The sequence below is a fragment of the Hippopotamus amphibius genome, chromosome 7 (assembly GCF_030028045.1).
Source record: "Hippopotamus amphibius kiboko isolate mHipAmp2 chromosome 7, mHipAmp2.hap2, whole genome shotgun sequence".
NCBI classification, from domain to species: domain Eukaryota; kingdom Metazoa; phylum Chordata; class Mammalia; order Artiodactyla; family Hippopotamidae; genus Hippopotamus; species Hippopotamus amphibius.
This window is the reverse complement of record NC_080192.1, coordinates 144,527,869-144,549,285: the sequence shown is the minus strand read 5'-3', so window position 1 is coordinate 144,549,285 and position 21,417 is coordinate 144,527,869. Positions and strand designations below refer to the sequence as shown.

General features: G+C 50.5%; 1 protein-coding gene across 5 annotated transcripts in view; it reads left to right on the top strand.

Annotated features, from left to right (window-relative positions):
* Positions 1-21,417, top strand: part of RNF144A (ring finger protein 144A) — a 112,814-nt gene that overhangs the window by 73,003 nt on the left and 18,394 nt on the right. For all 5 annotated transcript variants that reach the window (XM_057742683.1, XM_057742686.1, XM_057742682.1 and 2 more), the window contains 4 exons: positions 3,512-3,657; positions 13,483-13,587; positions 13,731-13,791; positions 18,859-19,066. In XM_057742683.1, the coding sequence (XP_057598666.1) occupies positions 3,523-3,657; positions 13,483-13,587; positions 13,731-13,791; positions 18,859-19,066 (509 nt within the window). In that variant the 5' untranslated portion in view covers positions 3,512-3,522. The remainder of the gene's footprint in view (positions 1-3,511; positions 3,658-13,482; positions 13,588-13,730; positions 13,792-18,858; positions 19,067-21,417) is intronic.

The following is a 21,417-nucleotide window of genomic DNA, read 5'->3' as shown; positions in this document are numbered from 1 at the left end:
TTCCTAAGACTAAGTCCATCTTATCATCTCTTAGTTTTTCTCCTCTCTTTAGTCCAGGCTCTTAAACCCTACATAGCATAATGAATGACCCCTACTTACGGAGCAGGTAATCCGTCCCAGGAATTTTAGATATATTGTTTCTCACTCACCCTTCACAAGTGTAGGTGGGAGGGGATGGTGTATAAGTTTTACAGAGAGAAAAAAATGAAAGTTCATCGAGGTTGAGTAATTTCTCCAAAATCACATGACCAAGTGGCAGAAGAGGAATTTGGACCCAGGTCTGCTGGGTGACATGTGTCATCTGTGGCTCGGTGCCCTACAGAATCTGGGCCCTGGGCCTTTTGAACAGTGCCCACTGCTGCATGTCCCCAGCTCCCGGACGGAAAAGCCAGTTCACCAACCTCTGCCCCCTTGGGGACATTTCCAGTTTGAAGTGATTTCTTAATGCTTCTAGTAAAGGTTTGTGAGCCCTGTTAGGGCTCAGCTAACATTCTTAATCGAAACACAGTCAGCACGCTGTATTGTGGGCTTTAAGAGATATTAAGGATGAAAACAGAAAAAGGTGCCGAGAAATGTAAAGGAAAAAATCTTGGCACGTTTGAGCCCAGAATCCAGACAACACCAGACATTTACAATAATAATAATAATAATAATAATAATAAACATCAAGGTGCGGGGACATGTTCCAAATGAAAATGACCTCAGGGGGTGAGGAGTCTTGATTCTGGTACCCTTTGCACCGCCAGATTGTTGAGTGACCCCCAAATCATCTCAGTGTTCTGACCCCCTTGGATTAAGGTCAAATGGTTATGTTTGTTTAAAGGCGCCAACCCACCCCCAAATTACTTGACTTTGTGTCAGAATATTTTTCTCACCATGCAAACTATACTTCCTTTCCTTTTTAACTTTTTATTTTATCTTGGAGTAGAGTTGGTTAACAATGTTGTGTTAGTTTCAGATGTACAGCAAAGTGATTCCGTTGTACATACACATGTATCTGTTCTTTTCCAAATTCTTTTCCCATTTAGGCTGTTACATAATGCTGACCAGAGTTCCCTGTACTCTACAGTAGGTCCTTGTGGGTTATTCATTTGAAAGTGCACTTGCTTTAGACTAAGTTGCTCACAGATAGGAACTGGCCTGGGAGGAGGCTGCTGTCTGTCCCCTGCCCCAAATTCTGGTTTCCGTCCTCACCCCCAAGGCCGATTCCAGCCGGAATTCAATATCTCCCCTCACTTGCTTGAGCTCTGATAGGCCGGAGTCGCCTCTGCGGCTGTCTAGCTGACATCACTCACCCGCCTTGGTCGTGTATCATTGTGTCTTATCTCCTCTGCGCGTTCTCAAGGTCATTGTACAGTCTATTCCTCTGAGTCACAGGTGTCTTCCCCGCCCCCAGTGCCCTGCGTAGAACCCACAGTGGTTGGTCCTAGCTAAATATTTGCTTAGTCATACCCAGTGAACTATGACTGTCAAAACATGAGAAAGTGATATAACTTTGTTTTATTTTAAAGAAAAGTATCTTGACGGCTCCCTGACCTTAGGAATAACTTGCGCATTTGATGGTCATGCCCAAGCCCCTGATCTGCATCAGCAGCATCTTCCTCACAGGTGGATAAACTGGCTACATGAGGCCTGGCAGGGGAAGGGGAGAGAGGGTATACTGAGCATCGCCGTGTGTGCCTGGGCATGTATATGATCTCTGCTAATCCTGTACCAGCCCTGGGAGATGGGGATTAAGGCCCCATCACACAGATGAGCAGACTGAGGCTGATGGTCAAGGAACCCAGCACTGTACTGCTTATGGGCATTCTGTTTGCCCTGAAGGCACAGAGTTCTTTCTGCCCTACCATGTTGCCTCCACACCCGGTTGTCTGGTGAAAGATGCTGGGACACTTCTCTCCTGTTTTGATATCCACGCCATTTTCACCTGGAGGAAATGTAACCTCTCCTTGAAACTCAGGCCTCATCTTCCCTGCGAAGTTCTATTCTGAAGATCTTAGCCCAGGCTGATTTCCAGTTTTCCCACGTGCCTTGAGCACTGATACACACAACCCTCCACTCTGCCTGGTGTTACCATTAGCTTTTTATTTGGCAAAGGCTGTTCCTGAGTTGAATGTGAAGTCCCCACAGTGGGGACTGTGTCTCATGCATCTTTGAGTCTTTGAAAGACCCGAGAGCCGTTTTGTGTACGTTCTGGTCATTGGTTGGTGTTGTTCTCTCTTGTTTTCTTTCCTTTGTATGTTGTGTCTCTGTCATCATGCACACCTGTGAGGGTGAGCAGGACAAACCCTCTTTTCATGGCCTCACAAACTAGGGGGGCTGCAGGTGTGTCTTGCCATCCAAATCTTTTCATTCCTCAGTTCAGAGAGTGGGGTTCCATAGGAAAGGATACCAAGTTATTTAAATCAATTTAGGGTCTGAGATTTGGATGGCAAGTGGTAAGAGTTCAGATGGCCATTTATGTGTCAATTTATGTGAAATTTTAACTGAATCTTTCTCAGTTCTGAGCTTGGGGAGCAAGGGGTGCTTACTTACCCACCGCAGGTGCAAAACAAATGTCGTAAGACTTAAAGCAAGTGCTGGGGTCTAGGAGTGAGAATCCATTTCCCTGGATGCAAGAATTCAAAAAATCAATAGGCAATTACCGAGGCCACCATGGGTCAGAGCCGAGCTGAGAGCTGGAGACGTGCAGCTTTTCTGTTTCCCCCCAGGTAGCAAGCAGTGGAAATCAGTGTGTAAACGTAGCACTAGGAAGATGCATGCTATCGGGGGAACACACACCAGGGGTGGACGTGCCCGGAGAGTGTTGGGGAGGGTGGGGAAGTGAGGACTGTCCCATTGATGTCTGTGAGGTTTCTGTCATGCACTGGGCACTGTTGGATGCACTTGACCCACATAAATGAACAAATCTGCCAAAGGCCTTTGCCTCCCCAAAGCTTACATCTTAGACAGCCTTCCAGGACATAGGAGGCAGTGGTGCTTGAGCTGTTTCTGGAAGGTCAGGTGACACCTGGGTGGTGAGGACAGAAACCAGTGGGAAAGGACCATCCACTGGGAGGGGACAGAGCACTGCGAGGGCAGAACTTCACCAACTGGTTCCCCTGGGATGTCCCTACAGCAGAGACTGGTGAACAGTTTGATCTGATCAATAACTATTTTAACAAAAGCCCCTCTCACTGGGTTGCCGAGGTTCTGCCCTCCTGAGCTGGGTGCTTGGTTGGTGGGCGGTGTCTTCCTCGATACCCATCGGCTGGACGGAGGGAAGCATGGGGAGGGTGGATTCCTCTCCACTTTGAACAGTACAGTTATATGGGAAAGGAATCTCCCACAGACCTGGGTTGGGGACCTATGGCTAAAACTGCTCAGAGAACCCAGGCAAGGACTGCAAAACCCTGGGCCCCTAGGCGGTCACTTGGCCACGCCGGGGCCCCAGCTTCGGCCAGGAGTGGCCCCCGCCTTGGTTCTGGTGGAGGCACTGAGGGCCTGACGGCTTGTGCTTCTGTCGTTTCAGATTGCTCTGCCATGACCACAGCTCGGTGCCGGCCCACCTGGGACCTGGCCCTGGACCCGCTGCTGTCCTGCAAGCTGTGTCTCGGGGAGTACCCGGCGGAGCAGATGACGACCATTGCCCAGTGCCAGTGCATCTTCTGTACCCTGGTGGGTCTTGCAGAAAATGCCAGTTTAAAAGAATTTCAGGATGAGCCTTTTTTGCTTTTATTTTTGGAGACGCCATGCAGCGCTTTTGCCCTCACTTTTACCCGTTTGTTGGAGAGATTCTCTTCCACGTCAGTCAGGCTCCCCAGGAAGGTCCCATTGCAGGCGCTCGTGGGGCAAAAGTAATCAGTTAAACAGAATCTTAGTTGCTGGGAACGCAGCTGAGAAACCCTGATCATGGCGTGTGCTCTCCTTTTTGGAAAAGGAAAGCGTCACCACAGCTCATTTTATATTTAATTGGACAATAACATGCCTGAGGTTGTAGGGGTGCCGGCCTGGTGCGTGTGCACAGTAAGTAGTCAGCTCTCCGTGTCAGCTGTCTCCACTTTAGTGCTAAACTGGAGAGGATGCCTCTTGAAATCACATCTGAATTTCCTGAATATGCAGGCAGCAGAATCCTGGGCCAAAGGATCTGCTCTTCGTGCCTGTAGGGGCTTCTGTTTCCGTCAGGCCCCACTAAGACTCAGCATTTTACCCACCAGAAAAGAAAAATGAGGGTGTGGGGTTTATTTTTATTTTGTCTCATTTAATTTTGCTTGGTTTTTCTTCCCATTCAAGGAATACAGGAAAAAAAAAAAAAAAAAAAGGAAAGTCCAGGAAAACAATTTGTCTTTAAACTGCGAGAAACTAACACGTTTCTGAAAGTGACAACTGTCGTGAGTAGACTGTATGGACAGCCTGCCGTGTATGGTCCAGGTGTCTCGATGTGGTTCTGTCCCCTCACAGCCTCCTCCTGATTTTCAGAGACTTCTTCCTTCCTGCGCCTATTTTATAGACCTTATTCGGCTTGTCTCCTGATCTCCTCGGGAAGGAGGTGCATTCAGTAGCGTCATCTACATTTTACGGATAAGGAGACAAGCTTTCAGTCATTTCAGTCTGGGTCTCTGACTTCCCTTCACACTAGACGCTGGCTTCCTGAGGGCGCAGTTCTGCCCCCAAGCACCTGGTTTACAACAGGACCCATGATAGGTAATCAGTGGAGGCGGCTGGTTGAACCACAGAGAGTTGGCCTCAGCAGGGAAATGCGCCTCATTAAAGCCCCAGGAAAGGAACTTCAGCCTGGAGCACAGGAAGCTGCTTTGGGCATTTTCTGAGCTGGGGAAGGACAGGAGGGAGAGAGCCCCAGGGGAGATGGGTGGAGAGACAGACCTGCAGCCAGCGAGTCTAGAGTATTGGACTCGTTTTCATTTCTGGAGGATGAGCTGGGATGGCCCTGCTGTGTCAGGATGGGTGAAAGGATTCCCTTTATGCAAAATAGCCTCCCTTTATGCAAAATAGCCTCCCTCTTGCCTGAAGGGACGTTTTCCACTGTCTCAAGCAGTTGGCGAATTCCCCTCTGCAGGTGCGCCTGTGGGCCAGCGTGCCCGCCCCCGCCCAGTCCCCTGCCTGCCACTGTGCGGGGTGGGCCTCTCGGGACCGCGGCTGCTTCTCCTCCCTGTGAGGTCACCCACTCACCCTGGTGTGGTTTTACCCAGCCTTTCATCTGTTGTCATTGTTGTTTTAGTTTTCTATTTCTAGGGGACAGTAGTGAAAATAAATAAGCAGCTCTAATTCAGATCAAACACTTAATTTAAATCAAGGACTGTGAATAGAGGAAAGTAGCACTGCTTTCTCAAAGAAGGGTTGCTGGGAGAACCAAGAAAAAGGTGACAGTTGTGATTTTTTTTTCCACAGCCATTTATTAAAAATTAAGATGTTGAGACACGCCTGCTTGTGTCTGCAGCTCTCTGCAGCGTGAAGCAAAGGAAACACCTGCATGTTGCAGACTGGGGGGAGGCGTCCCTGCCCCCGAGGGGTTCCGTCACCTGCGGTCACCTCTGTGTAGGCCTCAGGGCCCCCCAGCCAGCAGAGTTGCCTCTGTCTTTTTCCTGGGGACAGATCTGGGAAGGTCAAAAAGAGTGAAGAAAGAAAATTGTGCTAGACTGAAAGGGTGCACTCTTGAAATAAATAACTGCTAGAGAATTATGGGCTTTAGGGCTGAGGAAGATTGACCTCAAGGAGGAAGGGGCTCTAGGGGAAAGCCTGGTATTTGGGGTCAGGCATCAGGGCGCTGAAATGCAGGCTGTCTCTGACCTCTGCGCCCTCGTGTGCCTCCTGTGTGTAATGGAGTGAACGGAGTTTACCCTGAGGTTCAGGAAGGATGCGAGTGAAGGAGGTACCACATGGCAGGCCTTCTGCAGGCTCCCATCCTCTTCATCTTACCTCTGGGTTTGGGCTCAGACCTGCAGGGATCAAAAGGAGCTCCGGGCAGCTTTCCCCAGGCATGTGTCCTGAGGAACATTTGTCCTAAAAGAGGCATCCAGATGGTCTCTGTGGTTCAGTGGATTTGCTAAACACTGCATGCCGTGTCCCTCTCTGCACCCACACCAGGACACTCTGTGTGTCCAAGAGCACAAAGAAAGCCCCGAGAAATCCACACGAGGGACAACCATTGACTTAACTTGCATCTCCCCAAATGATTTGAGCACCAGAAATGTCTGCCTACCAGTTACTGACATGGTGCGACCGTGACACGTGTACCGGGGATTTCCCTTGCTTATAGGGTGCCTGGTGGCTTTAGGGTGAGTTCAGAGGTCATGGAGAAGCTGTGCACGGGTGTCGGTGGGGCATGACCCGGGCAGGAGAGGGGTGCCCTGGTCCAAAGGCCTCAGTGGCTGGAGGGACCCTCTGAGCCCCGTGCAAGTTCCAGGTATGATGCTAAGCCTCTGGGGTTTGGAGCTCAAAAGGTCAAGTTTTGGCTGAGTGTAACAATGAAACTAAAAGGGACAAATGTATACTTGAACATTTGTGTGCAAAAGTGTGAAATATTTCAGTGTAACCGACAGATTCTGTGCAGGAGTACCAGAGGAGAGAAAGGGTTGCTGACACTTATGTCCAAATATCTCTGTAAAATAAGATCCTGCCCTGAGAGCCAATCCCATTTCCATTTTGTCAGCCTGTGTGTCTGGTGGCCTGGGAGATGCCTGGTGGACCAGAAGCTAAAATGTGGAAGACGTCTTAAGCTCAAATAAAGCACATCAAGGCCATTGTGGTCTCCCCTATATCTGCAGCATCCTATAACATTAGAACGTTTATGCTGTTTCACTGCTGACAAAGCAGGGTCCGTGTGACAGCTCCCAGCCCTGGAGGGGACCTTCTTATTCCAAAGAATGGGGGGACTTGAGGCTCAAAGACATGAGGTGCTGCGGTTCGCACCTCAAGATAATGTGTCCCCAGGGATCAGGAAGGTGGAAATGTCTGTTTTTTGAGACCCAGAACTCTGACTCTTTCCCTTAGTTATGTTTTCTCACGCAGAAATCCAGCAGGCGAGGAGATGGGCCTTGACTTGCACATCTTTACATCCCCGTCAGCTTTGCATTTTGTGAACAGCACAGAGGGGAGGCTTGGTTACTTCCATTCTCCAGCCTTTATCAAGTGCCTGCCTGTGCCGAGTGCCCCGGGTACCTGGGGGAGATGAAAGATTCTGGTCTCTGCTCTGCCAATGCCGTGTGCAGGGGAGACAGAGGTCTGGGTTGCTGCCATTGGGGTGGAAAGACCTGTAATTGCCGTATAAACAGAGGTGTGTGACAGCACCACGAAGGAACTCACCCGGCCGGCTTCTGGGGGTCATTTGAGGAAAGCGTGACGAATGGAGCCCCATCAGGAAGGGCAGGTGAAGGACGGGCTGTCGTGTGAGGGGCTGGAGAGGGAGGATTTTGCTAGGGTTCCCACAGTGATATAATTGGCAGGGACTAGCGGGGCACCAGGCCGGAAAGATGTGGTTGTGCAGCAGCAGGCCTTGGATGGTGACACGCAGGGAGCAGGGCAGCCTTAGGTCATCGACCTCCCGTGTGAGGCCAGAGCCGCGCAAGGAGCAGGGCCTAGAAAGTGCGTGAATCTTCCAGTGAGACCAGCTTCTCTGCAGGGCAGTGTTCGCATAGACAGCCGTAGTTTGGAGATTGTAGGAACAGCGCTCGGCTGTCATTCACAAGAGTCGACTAACTCTAGGGTCCGCCCTGCCGCTAGTGGTGGGGGGCCCGGGCCGCAGGGTCGTGGGGCCTTTGCATGCAGCCTCAGAGCTCCCGCCCCTGTGCTTCCCCCACGTCCTCAAGTCTACGCTCAAACCATCCCAAACTACCGCAAGCTTCCAACGCCTCTTCTATCTGGTGCCTAAACGTGTAACATGGTTTACCCTACAGTGTTGTCATGTTTACTTATCCGTACCCACCACTAGAGGAGCTTCCTAGGAGCAGGGATGCTATTATTCTGTTTTGTTTTCCACTAACCTTTGGCTCAAAAAAAAAGTTTGTTGCTTAAGTGGTCTGAGTCCCAAATAGCGTAATTCAGTAAGAGGAAGGCGCCGTGCTTACTGTTCTTATTTTCGCTGTTACAGCTACAGACGCTTGGGTTCTGCCCCTCCCTCTCCTTTGCCGCATGTCTGAGAAATGAAGGACCCCTTCGTGTTCCTGACTGTAATTTTCATATTTTAACACGCTCCCCCTGCTACCACAACCCCCTGTGCCTGGCCTTCCTCCAGCAGGTCTTCCTGGTGAAGGTGTGGTTTGGTGAGATGCTCACGCTTGCTCCTTCGCGCCTTTGGAGCAGATAGACCATGTCCCACACAGGGCTGCTCCTGCAGCTCCTGGAGAAGCCTCAGCGCGAGGAGAGCACCCTCCCTGCCTGCAGAGGGGAAAATGCTGTCTGCTCCCCAGCAAGGCCCAAGGGCACTCGGGGAGCAGAGCACCAACGTTACCTGGAGCAGGGCAGACCTGGTCTTCAGCAAAGCTGAGGGGTCAGAGTGCAGGGGAGGTTAGTCCAGGAGACAGCGGATCCTGTGGTTTGGCAAGACCACAGGACGGAGAGTACACCTAGATGAGAGTTGGGCTTTTTCTTTTTTACGGTAGCAAAGTAAGTCTGGATTTTTTTTTTTTTTTTCCTCTCAAAGTTTTACAAAAGCAACCTTCATGTTCTGGACTCCCTGCTTTGGGTAAAGTCACATTCCTGCAGCCCCGAGCAGCCTCGCTGCCAGAACATACAGCGAGGGCTTGCTGGGTGGTCTGCTCAGGTTTCCAGCCCGTGGCGGCGTGGCCGGTGGGGGAGGGACGCATGAAGCATCCTTGTCATGCCCGCCATGCCAGGCGGTGGCTCCCAGCTCTCTGAGGAAGGGCTTGTCCTCCCCACCTGCGCAGACGCCCGGGATGCCCACGCAGCTGCTCTTTGGCAGTGACCTGAGGTTCGCACCCCCGGCTCTCCCCTCTTCTGTGTGCCTGCCGGGGGTCTGTGTCCGTGCGGGTGGCAGCCTGTCCGCCTGCTGAGTGCTCACCTCCCCAGCCGTCGGCATCCGTCTCTCCCTGGGCTGTTGTTAATCCCTTGCTTTTCACCAGCACTCAGTCAGGCACAGGGACTGGAAAGATAAACAGCTCCTGCTTTCAAAGAGCGTGCCTTCTAATAGAGAAGAAACGTACGCAGACCCCTGGTGAGGCCTTGGGGATGCCGAGCAGAACACGTGGTGCGTGAGCCGGGTCCGAGCTGGAGCCCTGTGGTCCCTGGGCCTCCAACTTGCAGGCATCCTTTCCTGTCCGCTGGGCTTCTCGTTTCACGCCATGGGGACGGCACAGGGGCTATTGAGGTGCAGCTGCTGCCCCAGTCACACACCTGGCAAGCGGGTTCACTGGCATTCAAACCCAGGGCGGAGGTTCCAGGGTCCTTGCTGTTTGAACGCTCTTCCCGGGGGTCCCACCGCAGTTGTTTGGACCTGCCTACATGGACTGTTGGTAAGCCGTGGGTCCCTGATAAGCAGAAGCTGTCAGGCACCTCTGAGCACAGTTTCGGGAGGTTTCTCCTGGGTGTTAATATCACCAGCAGCCCGCAGGCCTCCAAGGGAGAAAACAGACGAAATTCAGACTCGCCGCAGACTTTGCATCAGGCAGACGTGTCTATGTGGCCCCCTCTCCTTGGCAGGAAAATTCTGACACAGCGGAGGTACCATAGCAGGTCAGCAGTGCTGCCTCTGCATCTTCGGACCTGGGTTTCAAAGAGTTGGACGACCAAGTGGAAACTGAAAGGCCTGGAACATTCTGCGGCTCTCGACACCTCCCCTTCCTCCTCCTCCCCTTCCTCCTCCTAACCCTTAACTGGTATGCCTTGTCTCTATGGCCAGCTTTCCATCTCTGGAACGCCTTCCTGACCCCGGCCCCCAGTGGGACCCCACCGTTGCCTCAGCAGAGTGCGCCAAAGGGTCTGCACTGCCTTCTTTCCCCACAGTGGCCTCGGGAGTCTTGATGTGGATCGTGCTGGCATCCAAGCTTCAGGGACATGTAAAGATGTACTCTGGGTTGACTCAGACTCTGCCAGTTTAAAATGCACATAGGGCCTCCCCGGGTGGCTCAGTGGTTAAGACTCCGTCTGCCAATGCAGGGGACACGGGTTTGACCCCTGGTCCAGGAAGATCCCACATGCCGTAGAGCAACGAAGCTCAAGTGCCACAACTACTGAAGCCTGCATGCCTAGAGCCAGTGCTACACAAGAGAAGCCACCACAATGAGAAGCCCGCGCACCACCAGGAAGAGGAGCCCCCCGCTCGCTGCAACTAGAGAAAGCCCGTGTGCAGGAACGAAGACCCAGGGCAACAACAACAACAAAAATGCATACAGTTCTTTGTGCTGATTAAAAAAAACCTTATGGGGTAACAGGAAATAAGGGATAAATGATTGCTTATGAAAGAGGTCTTGACTGGGGAGGAAGAAAGCAAGAGCTTAAAAAAAAAAACCCACCTCTTTGGAGTCAGGCACACGTGGGTTTGAGCAGGTTTGAGCTCCTCCACTTACAGGCGCAGACTTTGGGCCTGTTTTTAAGCTCCCTGAGCCTCGTTCTCTCCACCGTAAAATGGGAGTGATTAACACCTGGTAAGAGTCCCATGTTTGATTAGCGGGCTGAGGCAGGTGGTGATTAACACAGGGTCCGCAGGAATCTGGTTAAGGAGAGCTGTAATTAATGTGATAGTAGCACATACATCACTGTCTGCCTTTGTCCTGTATATTTGTTTTTACCGAGGTTTCTCTGGCATTTTTTGTGCTCGTTTCAAGACATCTTTTTGCTATTAGATTGAGAAACACTGCTTATGCATCATGGCCTGCTTTGTGTCTGGAAGCAGACTGGGCTTGTTTTCGACGGATGCTTGGTCAGACATTTGGGGCCTCGTCTCGTTTTATACAGTAAACAATGGATGTTTCCAGAAGACAGTCATTTCGCAAGTTGCACAGAGGCCTGTGATGGCCTGGGACGCTCGCCCCTGGGCAGCCCCACAGCCGGGCCTGTCACGCTGCTTGTCGACACGTGCAGGTTCTTACACGGTAACACGTAGAGTCGGAGATGTCCCCCGAGTGTGTGCTTCACACCGGCTTGAATTATTGTGTTTCGTGAATCTTCTCTCATTTTGTCCGTCTCTGCATGATATTGTGAGAATTTTCAGCATTTTATCAGTTTACGGCATCCCAGTGGCCTCCAGAGACTCGATGTAGACAAACAATTATAAACAGTAAAATAATGATCTTGTTGCTAAGGTTTTGATTTTTTTTCACCTGTGACTGTAAGCTGCCTGTCACCCAGATAGACACACAGCAGATAACAGCGGCCACCCTTACTTAGCTGGTGTGTGTGTTGGGAATGGTGCCAGGGGCTTTTCCGTACTGTCCTCCTTACCATCGCGAGAGCCCAGCACAATGGGCACCTCCATTCTGTAGCCGCTGGAGGTGTGGCCCAGACCCACCACGTGACCGGCCCACAGCTCTGCCTGGACGGACGGCACTTCCAGGCCTCTCTCTCGCTCAGAAGCCTGTGGTGTTTCTCTTCCTCGGGCTGCACGCAGCCCCAAACAGGACATTCCATTTCCAGTAACCTCTCAACTGTGAAGAGACACTGTTGCAGGGGTTCAGGACATCACTGAACCGTGGTGCTGTCTCCCTGAGTGGGCGCAGGCCTGATCGGGGCTCCGTGTGACTCCCTCCCTCCTCCTCTGCCCCTCCTTCGTTCTGGGCAGCGCCGGTGTTGGTTTTGATGAGTTCACCCCCGAAACCTCCGCCATCGTGGGCCTCAGAGGGGGAGCCAGGACTAAGCTCAGCCTTACCCGGTTCTCTGGAGCTCTCTTCATCAACGTTGCGTTGGTGAAACATAGATGACCTGGGAAAAACCTGAGTTCAGGGCCTCTGTGGTCACAGGGAGCCTGGGCAGGACAAAGGGATGCTGGTCCCTTGGGTCGTAGGCACCAAAGCTGCAACTGACATGTGAAGTCTTAGCATCCTGTTTGGTACTCTCGAGAGAAGCTGTGGGAAATGGGTCTTTTTGAGGATTACTTTGGTTTTCTATTTTTTTAAAAGAAATTGCCGTCTAGAGTCTTTAGTGAATGAAGTACTCTGGTCTGCTAGAATGGTGGGTATTGCCCAGTCAGATCAGTTGTCATTTATGTATTGAGCCCACGCTCCTTTCCATGCAGTCTTCTAGACTCCGCCTGCACAAAATGCTTTCGACTCCACCATGAAGTAGGCGGAACCACCCTAAATCACAGGTCAGGAAAATGAAGCTGGTAGAGAGAGAGGCAGACTTGTTCAAAGCACAGAACCAGGGGACACTGCAGCTGGATCTCACTTTAGGCCCATCCGTTACTAGTGACCATGCATTTTTATAACGAAATGGGTGAGACATTTTGGGGGAGGAAGAGGCTTAGGAAACAGCTTGTGCGCTTTTCTTGGTGAATCGCTACGACACGTAATAGTGTTATTATAATAGTGTAATAGTGGTGATATTATGAGCCCTGGGATTATACTGGGCTGTGATGGAAAGTGGATTTGGAGATGCTGGTGAGATATTTCACTTTGTCGTCCCTTCACTGAAAGGTCCGATTTCTCATGCTCTTTGAGTCCTGATGTAAGCGCTGCAGGGCTTGTCTCAGTCACGTTTGGTACTGAGCTTGCAACTACTGCAGGCCATAACGTTTCTTCTGCTTGTTGTTTACCAAGTGCTTCTCAAGGGCGCCTTGGATTTCCAAGACTGGTGGACAGTAAAGCAAGAGTAAAGTGGCGCTGGGAAAGACCCCCTCACTTTGCTAAGAGCTCAGCTTTCTGTCCCCCACTGGTTTTTCTGACTTACTTCTGATGTTCAGCCAGACTGCCAAGCGGCGGAGGGTGGGTGAGGGGTGAGGGGTCACTGAAGGAGGATGGGCAGCTATACCTGGGTTCTCGGTGGGAGGTGCAGCAGCGTCTTAGAGGCAGATGAGGCCGGGCTGGAATCTGGGCTCTGCCCTTGCTGTCTGGGTAAGCTGACAGTTCCTTCTTTGGTGACTCAGTTTTCACACCTGAGTGATGACCCGGTCATACCCTTCCTGCGAGAGGGTTCTAAGGAGACACGGAACAGCGGGATGTAGGGGACTGAGCACAGCGCCTGACGTCTGATGGATGTTTGAGGGATGAGGCCTCCCCCGCCTCGCTGCCTCTGCTCCTTCCGTCGGGCGCACTGGCGTGGAGTTTGCCGAGGTTGGGGAAAAAGGATCCAACCCGCATCCTTAGTCCTGGTCCAGAAGAGGTAGCCCACAAATATTTGCTGAGTGAATAAAACCTCTAATTTGGTGGTTGCTATGGGCTACACGGCAAAAATACGAAAAACTGTATTGGAACAATGTGCTTGATTTCTCTTTTTTATTTATTTATTTTTTAATGCATCACTGCTCCTTCAGCCTTAAGGAAGTGAAGATATTTACAGATACTTCTTGTTTTATTTTGTTTTTGTTTTTTTCAGTGCCTGAAACAGTACGTGGAGCTCTTGATCAAAGAAGGATTAGAAACTGCCATTAGCTGCCCTGATGCTGCCTGCCCCAAACAGGGCCACCTGCAGGAGAACGAGGCTCGTACAGCTGGGAGGTCGGGGTGCATGAGCGTGGGCTCCTGTACGGATCGGGGGTCACGGGGTCTGTCTAGGCGGACCTGGCCTTGTCTTCTAGCCCTCACATGGTTACAACCCTTTTTCTTTTTTCTTTTCTCCCTTAGATTGAGTGCATGGTTGCAGCTGAAATCATGCAAAGATACAAAAAACTGCAATTTGAAAGAGGTAGGTGCCCCAGTGTCTTAGCCAGTTATGATTCCTGTGACCGAATCCGGGTAACATGGGGGAGTGCTTTCGGTGGATGTGATTGTACATCACTTGGCTATAGCAGAAGTGAACACACTGATGTAAATTAGACGTTGAAGTTCGGCTGTCATTTGACTTCTCTGCAGAGCTCACAGTTGGAAAGCCTCTGTTGGGGGTCTAGTTGGTAGCAGGAAAGGTTCGTGAAACACAGCTTGCTTCTAGGGATGTGGAATATTGGGGGTGGTTTACAGAGACCCTCATGGGGCATCATTCTTCAGCCAGGTTAAGGCCTAACAGGTGGAGGGTCGGTTGCCCTCACAGGCCACCTCGTGCAGGCCAGGACCAGTGGGTGCTGGGCCTTAACTCACTAAGTCTCCTAAAGCCCGACAAGGTTGTCTGTTAACCTGACACCCACAGAGGCTGACCGACGCGGCCTGATTTCCAGCTCTGGTGGGGGGTGCGGTGGGGTGTGGACCAGGGTCCCCTGCAGGGCGCTGCCCAGCTCTCCTGGCTGGAGCCAACCTTGACCATCCTGGATGGGTTTTCCTCTTTGTTGCCTGAAATACACCAGGTTCATAACATGGTATTTTAAAGAGTCTGTGGATTCTGTTTGGCTTTGTTTTCATATACATTCTGGACCTTGGGCTCACCTGAAAAGAAGCAGAATAATAGACGTGTATAGAAGACACTCTGTATGTAAAACTTTATTGTGAAGATGCCGCATTCGGATTCTACAGTTTTTAGCTTGTTTGTGAGCATTAAAGTCTGCGTCCCCGCTCCTTCCTGGACTGGTTCTCAGTCCTTGCCTTGGTCAGGCATTTATGAGACATGCGACTCTGGGCTGCGTGTTTACAGGAAAACACTGTCAGGATGGGAATGGAATGCGGAATAGACCGGAGGAAAGTGTCCAGAGACTCTTAGTTTAGCTGAATGCAGAAAGTTTTCTTTCTTTCTTTCTTTTTTCCTATTTTTTTTTTTAAGAAGTACTAAAGATAGCTGCATTTCCTCTTGAGGTTCACTTCTCAAAAAAAAAAAAAAAAAAAGGCAATGTGTGGCCAACCTAGAAGGAAAAACCAAACAGGATTTTTGATGGCGTTGAAATTTGTTTTCAAGAGCTTATTTAATTCAATGCCATATATTGTTTGGTTTGGGGCAGTTTATGGCTTAAATATAATGCCATGTGATATAAAAGTCTGTATGTGGAGCTACAAAATTGGTTAATGTGGATTTCTGAGACTTTAGGCCTCTTCCTTTCCAGAAGGAATCTTGACTAAAACTGGCAGTTATTTGGGTTACAAGAAAATGAACTTTCTATGACACTGAATTTAAAAATGCAGCTGGGTAAATGTTCCTACCTAATAATTTTAACTGTGTTATTTCTTCCATACTTTGGCTTAGTCAAAGAAAATTTTTTTTTCTTTTGCATAATGATGAACCCAACTTGACTTAGGTTAAAAAAATATCTCTGAAACCCATCGCTTTAAAACACTTTGCTCACATTGTGTTCAAAGCAGCAAAAAACACAGAAAGGACTCGGACTTGATAGGACCAGAGACCTGTCTGAAGGGAACGTTAAAATGTTAGAGGTAAAATACAGCTATTGATTATAGCCGGTCACTGAGCAGATTCTGAGACAGGATCAGTGAAGCAGGTTTCAACTTGCTTTTCTCCCTTTGAAATTCGTTTTCAAATCAGGATGATGACTGCAGGAAAAGTGCCAGTTTCCATGATTTTCTGACAACATTTAGTTGCTAAAAAAGTCCTATGGTTAAAGTTGCAAACACTGTCTGCTTTTCATCTTTGCATATCTCATCTTATCTCAGAGCCTTGATTTTAATCTGAGCTTCCCTCCCTCCAGTTGCGTCCTTGGGAAGCCGGGAGGGAGGCTGTGGCGTGCTGTCTGAGCACTTACTCTCCTAACTGGAAGACCCACAAGGCTGGGAGCTAACAGCCTTCCAGGGAAGGTCCATCACCCTCCGAACATACCCCACCGCGCTGCACACGAGCTCCTATTGGAGCACTGACCCCGCCACGCCGCAGGTGTTTATTGGTATTTCCAGGGCAGTGAGAGCTGGACCACTATGAGGGGACACTGGGCCCGCTGCCTGTCACAGTCTGCTTCTTAAAGGACAAGTGCGTTTAAGGAAGAAAAACATCTTTTAAAAGAGTCTCGGGCTTTTTGATAAGTAGAGCTATTAGGGACCTACTTCATTAATCTACTATGAATATATCTTTGGGAGATGGGAATTAAGATGAGTTTCTTCCAGTGTACCAGAAAATACACTGCTTGCCTTGTTTGAAAATAGTTACAAATATGTATATACATATATAAACATTAGGTACAATATTTATAATGGTTATAATACATCATAATATATGATATAATGTATCTAGTGTACAGTATAAGATGTATATGTGATTGATAAATAGATAGATACACAGACATAGATACTGTGCATATGCACATCCTGGAAAGAAAACCTCTGCTGTTGCCCAGTGTGAATTTTCTTATTGATCGAGTCCCATCTTGTACACCCAGCTGGCAGACTCCAGCAGCCGGGCGACGATGTAGAATTTTAATAGACGTCCGAGAGGTGAGCCTGGGCTGTGCTCACAGTGGGCGTGTGTGCTGGAACCCCCTGGGGAAAGGTGCTCTGAGCCAGCAGATCGATGGGGCGGAGTGTTTGCCGTCTGCGTCTCCCATGGGGACTCTCTCCCAGAGGGGCGGCCGGTGACATATCACAGCTCCAAAAGGACGCAAGTCACACAATTTAAGTCGTTACCATGGAAACCCTAACTAGGTCTCCTCTGCTGTGCACTGCATAATATAATTGGGCCTTTGATGAAAAGGCACCCTGGTAGCCACACGTGCTGTTCTAAGGGGAGTGGACAGAAGATGGCACTTGGCTGTGAGATGCAGGAGGAACCTCGCAGGTCCTCTCCTGATGTCACAGGCACGTCAGAGCAGAAGGGGGAGCAGTGGGGACTGAAAAGGTCTAAACTGGACAGTGTTGTCCCTTTAGGGGCTCGGGTGGACCAGCACTAAACACCTTGTCAGGTTGCCAAGGAAACAGACAGCTGAGGATGTATTTGCACGTGTCCTGCTGTGTTTGTACACCGAGCGCCCATATCCTGCAGCGCCATCCTTGGGTGCCACGCACGCAGGGGCCTCTTGATGTAGTTGAGGTGAAGCCGGCTCACCCACCACACAGACCAGCACGGGAGGCAGAGCTGTTAGAGGAGTTCGAGATGGGGAGGGGGAAGGCTTCCAGGCGAAAGGCAAAGCACCGTGGGAGAGCAGCCTTTGGTGTTTCCCCCACGTGCCCCAGGCTGTCCCTGCATCCTTCCCCCCACCTTTCTCCTGCTCCCTCAGCCCAGGGACCCGCAGGCCGCTACCCCACCCGTGTGCATTTTCCCACAAAAGTGTCTCCTCGGATCTGACAGCCAGAAACAGTCTTGGAAAAGCAAACACCACTCTCAGCTCATGACAAGAACTAATTGTACTCCTTCACTCACTGTCAGGTGCACCAGGAAGATTTTACTTTATTATAATGAAAAGCAATTTAAAAGTATCACATTTTCCTGAATGCCAGAGTTCTTTTGCGTTAGCAAGTCTACAAAACCTTCTGCCAGAGCTACCAATTTGATAGTCTTGTGCTATTGATGAATTCACCTTTAAAAAAAGAAGTTACATGAGACTGGGAGTCAGCCAACCATGGCCAGCGGGCCAGAGGAGCCCGGCCCCTGGCCTGGTGTTGTAAATACAGTTTTATTGGAACACTCATTTGCAAGTCAACACCATGCCTTTGTGCTACGGCAACAAAGGGGAGTAGTTGGAGGGAGACCTCATGGCCCTCAAAGACTGAAATACTCACTGTCAGCCCCTGGATTAGATGATGAGATGGTTTTTAGTCCAGCTGTACCTGAAAGGAGCTCCTTCACGGAGGGCTGAACCCACATTTGGTGAGGAAGATGACAGACGCATGTGTGGCTCGTTGAGGGGCCGCCGGGCCGCGTGCAGCCCATGACGCCCCGGCCTGTTGGAGGTCCAGTGCCTACAGATCCTGTCTCTGGTGTGGATGAGCTGACTTACCCTAGCCGTTGGCCGAAACGTGGCTGAGAAGCCTGCAGGCGCTTCTCTACTTCCACGTTCCCGCAAAATGCAGTCGCTTCCTTCTCAAGAGCAACCCTGCTGACAGTCAGTGGCCAAGCGGGAGGCCTTTGAACATACCCTGGCATCCTTTGGCCTCCCTGGCATTTTGGCCCTGTGCCAGTATCCGCGTGGACTCCTGCCCGGCTCTGCCTCCCGCTGGCCCGCATTGAGAGTCCAGTCACACTGGACAGAGGGTCTGAGGAACCAGTAACCAGGCTCATGAGAAAGGCACCTCGGGACCATTTTTTAAAGAAAGGCGAGATGTGAACGCAGATGCAAAGGAATGGGCGTGTCAGGGTGTCCTGTTTTTCAAAAGAAACTTCCTGACTCATTTCATTAAATGAGGCCCCACTTCAGAGGGAAAGCCTGTTGTTGAAGAATGAGTTTCATACAGTCCTTGACTCAGGGCTTAGATTTGAATTTGGGAGGGAGACGGTCGTAGGCGGAGGAGACCTTTGATGAGAAGAAGAATTGGCCACCTTCCTTCCCTCTTTTCCCTCCATCCTTAAGCAACATTTCGGAGTGCCCGCTCTGCACCCCTCGCTGGCCAGGTTGGGAGGCTTCAAGCCTCAAGACGGGCCTGACTGCGCACAGATGTGTCCCAGGGCGGGCAGGCGGGGAGCAGGAGGTGGTGCCTGGACCTCGAGACTTCCAGGATGTAGGGGCTCCTGAGTTGCTAGGACTCTGGGGGTATGTGGGGATCTGTTGTCCCCCAACATAAGTGGGGTAGGAAGTGGGGAGTGGCTGGAGGGGAGGAGGATCATAGAGGGACCTTGATTTCCTTTTCTACCTTAAATATGCAAAGCCATGCGCTGCCGTGACCGTCGATCCGTGGCCCCGCCAGATGCGTGGTGCTGCAGAGTTTGACTTGCCCCTTTTTCTCCATGTGCCAGAGGTGCTCCTGGACCCCTGTCGGACTTGGTGCCCAGTATCCACGTGCCAGGCTGTGTGCCAGGTGCAGGAGATGGGGCTACAGACTCCTCAGCTGGTGCAGTGCAAAGCCTGCGACACGGAATTCTGCTCCGCCTGCAAAGCCAGCTGGCACCCTGGCCAGGGCTGCCCGGAGACCATGCCCATCACCTTCCTTCCCGGGGAGACCAGGTATGCTTGGAGCACAGGCTGCAGGCTGGGAGAAGGAAGCAGGCTTCTCCCTAAATGTGCCTCCAGGGAGGACAGGGCTATGTCCCGGTCAGTCTTCACAGGTGGTCTTCTCTTGGGTCTCATTCAGACCTGGGTTTGTTTGTTTGTTTATTATTTATTTTTGAGACCTGATTATGTGCCCGGCACTGTGCAAGGCTCTGGAAATATAAAGATACATAAGAAACAGAGTACACTCTGCCCATCCAGAAAGGCAAACGTAAGGACAGTTACTATGCAGGGTTTTAAGTTTTTTGGTACTTGAAGTTTTTCCAAGGCTCCATTGTGTTGAAGGTGATCCGAAATGGGGGGTCAGGAGCAGGAGATGGGGTGGGGGTAGGGATTAGAAATACCAGGAGGATCGCCAGAAACAGGCTCCTGGTGCCTGAGGCCCAGGCGGCCACATCTCCCTGAAATGGGGGCTCTGGCAGGAATGATGCGGTAAACTGTCCCCTGCCAGACCCTCAGCCTGGATGGCCAGGTGGACACTGCAGCATCACTCTGTGTACCTTGAAATTTAGTAGGTTGGCCCATAGAAATGGATGATAGTTTTTTTTGGTCCTACAGTATCTGCAGTGGCGTCTGGTTCAATTAGATAGAGGTGGCCCAGCACCTGTTGAGGCCATGTTCCTGGTAGAGGAAATCTCACCATCCACTCCACGGTGTGACCCTCCTGTCTTCCTCCGTCCCCATCTGCTGCCCCCGCTCCTCTCCCCACAGCCTGACCTGCACAGGGACCTTCATGGTGGTGCCGGGCACCCCCCTGTTCCCTCCTGCCTGCACCTCTGTGCTATGCCTGGAGTGTCCCTTCCCCACCCTCCTGCTTTTCCTGGGCACTCCTTGTCACCCTGGAGGACTTGGCTCCTGTCTCCTCCTTTGTCAGGCTTCCCGGTTCCCAGAGCAGGGTTGGGGACCCGCCCTCTGTGTCCCTCCAGAGGCCGTCTGCACTGGTGGCAACCCCAGCTCACCCGTTTATCCAGCAAATTCCTCCACCAGGCTGACCGCCTGCGTCTGTTTGAATGTTGTCACCCCAGATCTCAGCATACAGCAGGTGCTCAGATGCTAGAGTGATCACTTACCTTACACTTAGGGTCTTGATCCTTCGTCATCTAGTGAGAAGAGCCACCCTGTGTGTGTGATAGATTGCACACAACTGGGAGAGCTGGATTTCCAGGCTGGGGAAGAAGCAGCTAGAGGGCAGGTGGGGTTGTGCCCTTGTGAAGCAGTCAGGCGACTTTATTAAGAGAAGCCCCTGCTTAGTGAGTGAGGGGCGCCTCTGTTCTGAGAAGCAGGGAAACCAGGAGTCAGAAAGACCCAGCGTCCCGCTCCTGGCAGGGATGGAGGAAGCACCCATACAACCTTCTTAAGGTGGAGGGTGGGCGGTGCTGGGAGCCTGACAACTTAATATTTCTTCACCCACGATGTTCTGGCCTCATGGAGGTCACTGCCCGCGTCATGAGGTCACTGCCCACGTCATGATGTCACAATGTACATGTATATTAAATCATCCGTGATACACCTTACAAAGAACAAGAACAGAGTCAAAAAAAATCAGGTTGTACAACCTAAAAGAAAAGTGACACAAGGGCAATTTCAATAAGAATTCACAAATCTCATTTTGTGAAAATATGAAAACCAAAGATTTCACACAAAACATCTGAATTTCTAGCTTATCCAGCCACAGGGAACTACATCCCCACCGGGAGACAGGCGTCTGGAGCTGGGCAGCAGCCCCTCCTTATCCAGGGTTTCTGGTGTCTCTATTTTGCCACAGTCCTCACCACTCCCTCTTGTCTCTCTGGTCCCTAGGCTGACTGTCAACTATCATTTATAACTGAGCTCATGCTCAGTTATTTTCATATAATAGACTTTTTTTTCCTTTAAATTAAATCTTCCTTTAACCCCCATTCTCACCCACCACCTGACCGGCTTCACTTGTTTATGTTGTGTGTTTGCCCCTTAAAGACATTAGAACACAGTTGTGATGAAACTATCAAAAATGTCCTACCTGTCTTCACAAATTTGAGTTTATAGTAAGAGTTGTCACTAATAATCGTTTGAAAAATAATTCAGATTCCAGAAAAGGTTCGAAAACCACTGTCCATACCGTAAAATTTCCATGCCGTGATGCACCAGAACTTACATATTTTAACTGTTTCCAGCTGGAAAGTGTCCCTGCACTCACGTGGCCTCTGTTCATGGCATTTCCTTCACAATTAGCTTATGAGAAAATTGGTTTCATTATTTTAAAGTCACAACTGGCTTTAAAATAATGAACCAAACCAAAACAATGTTTTCTAACCTGATAGTGAATC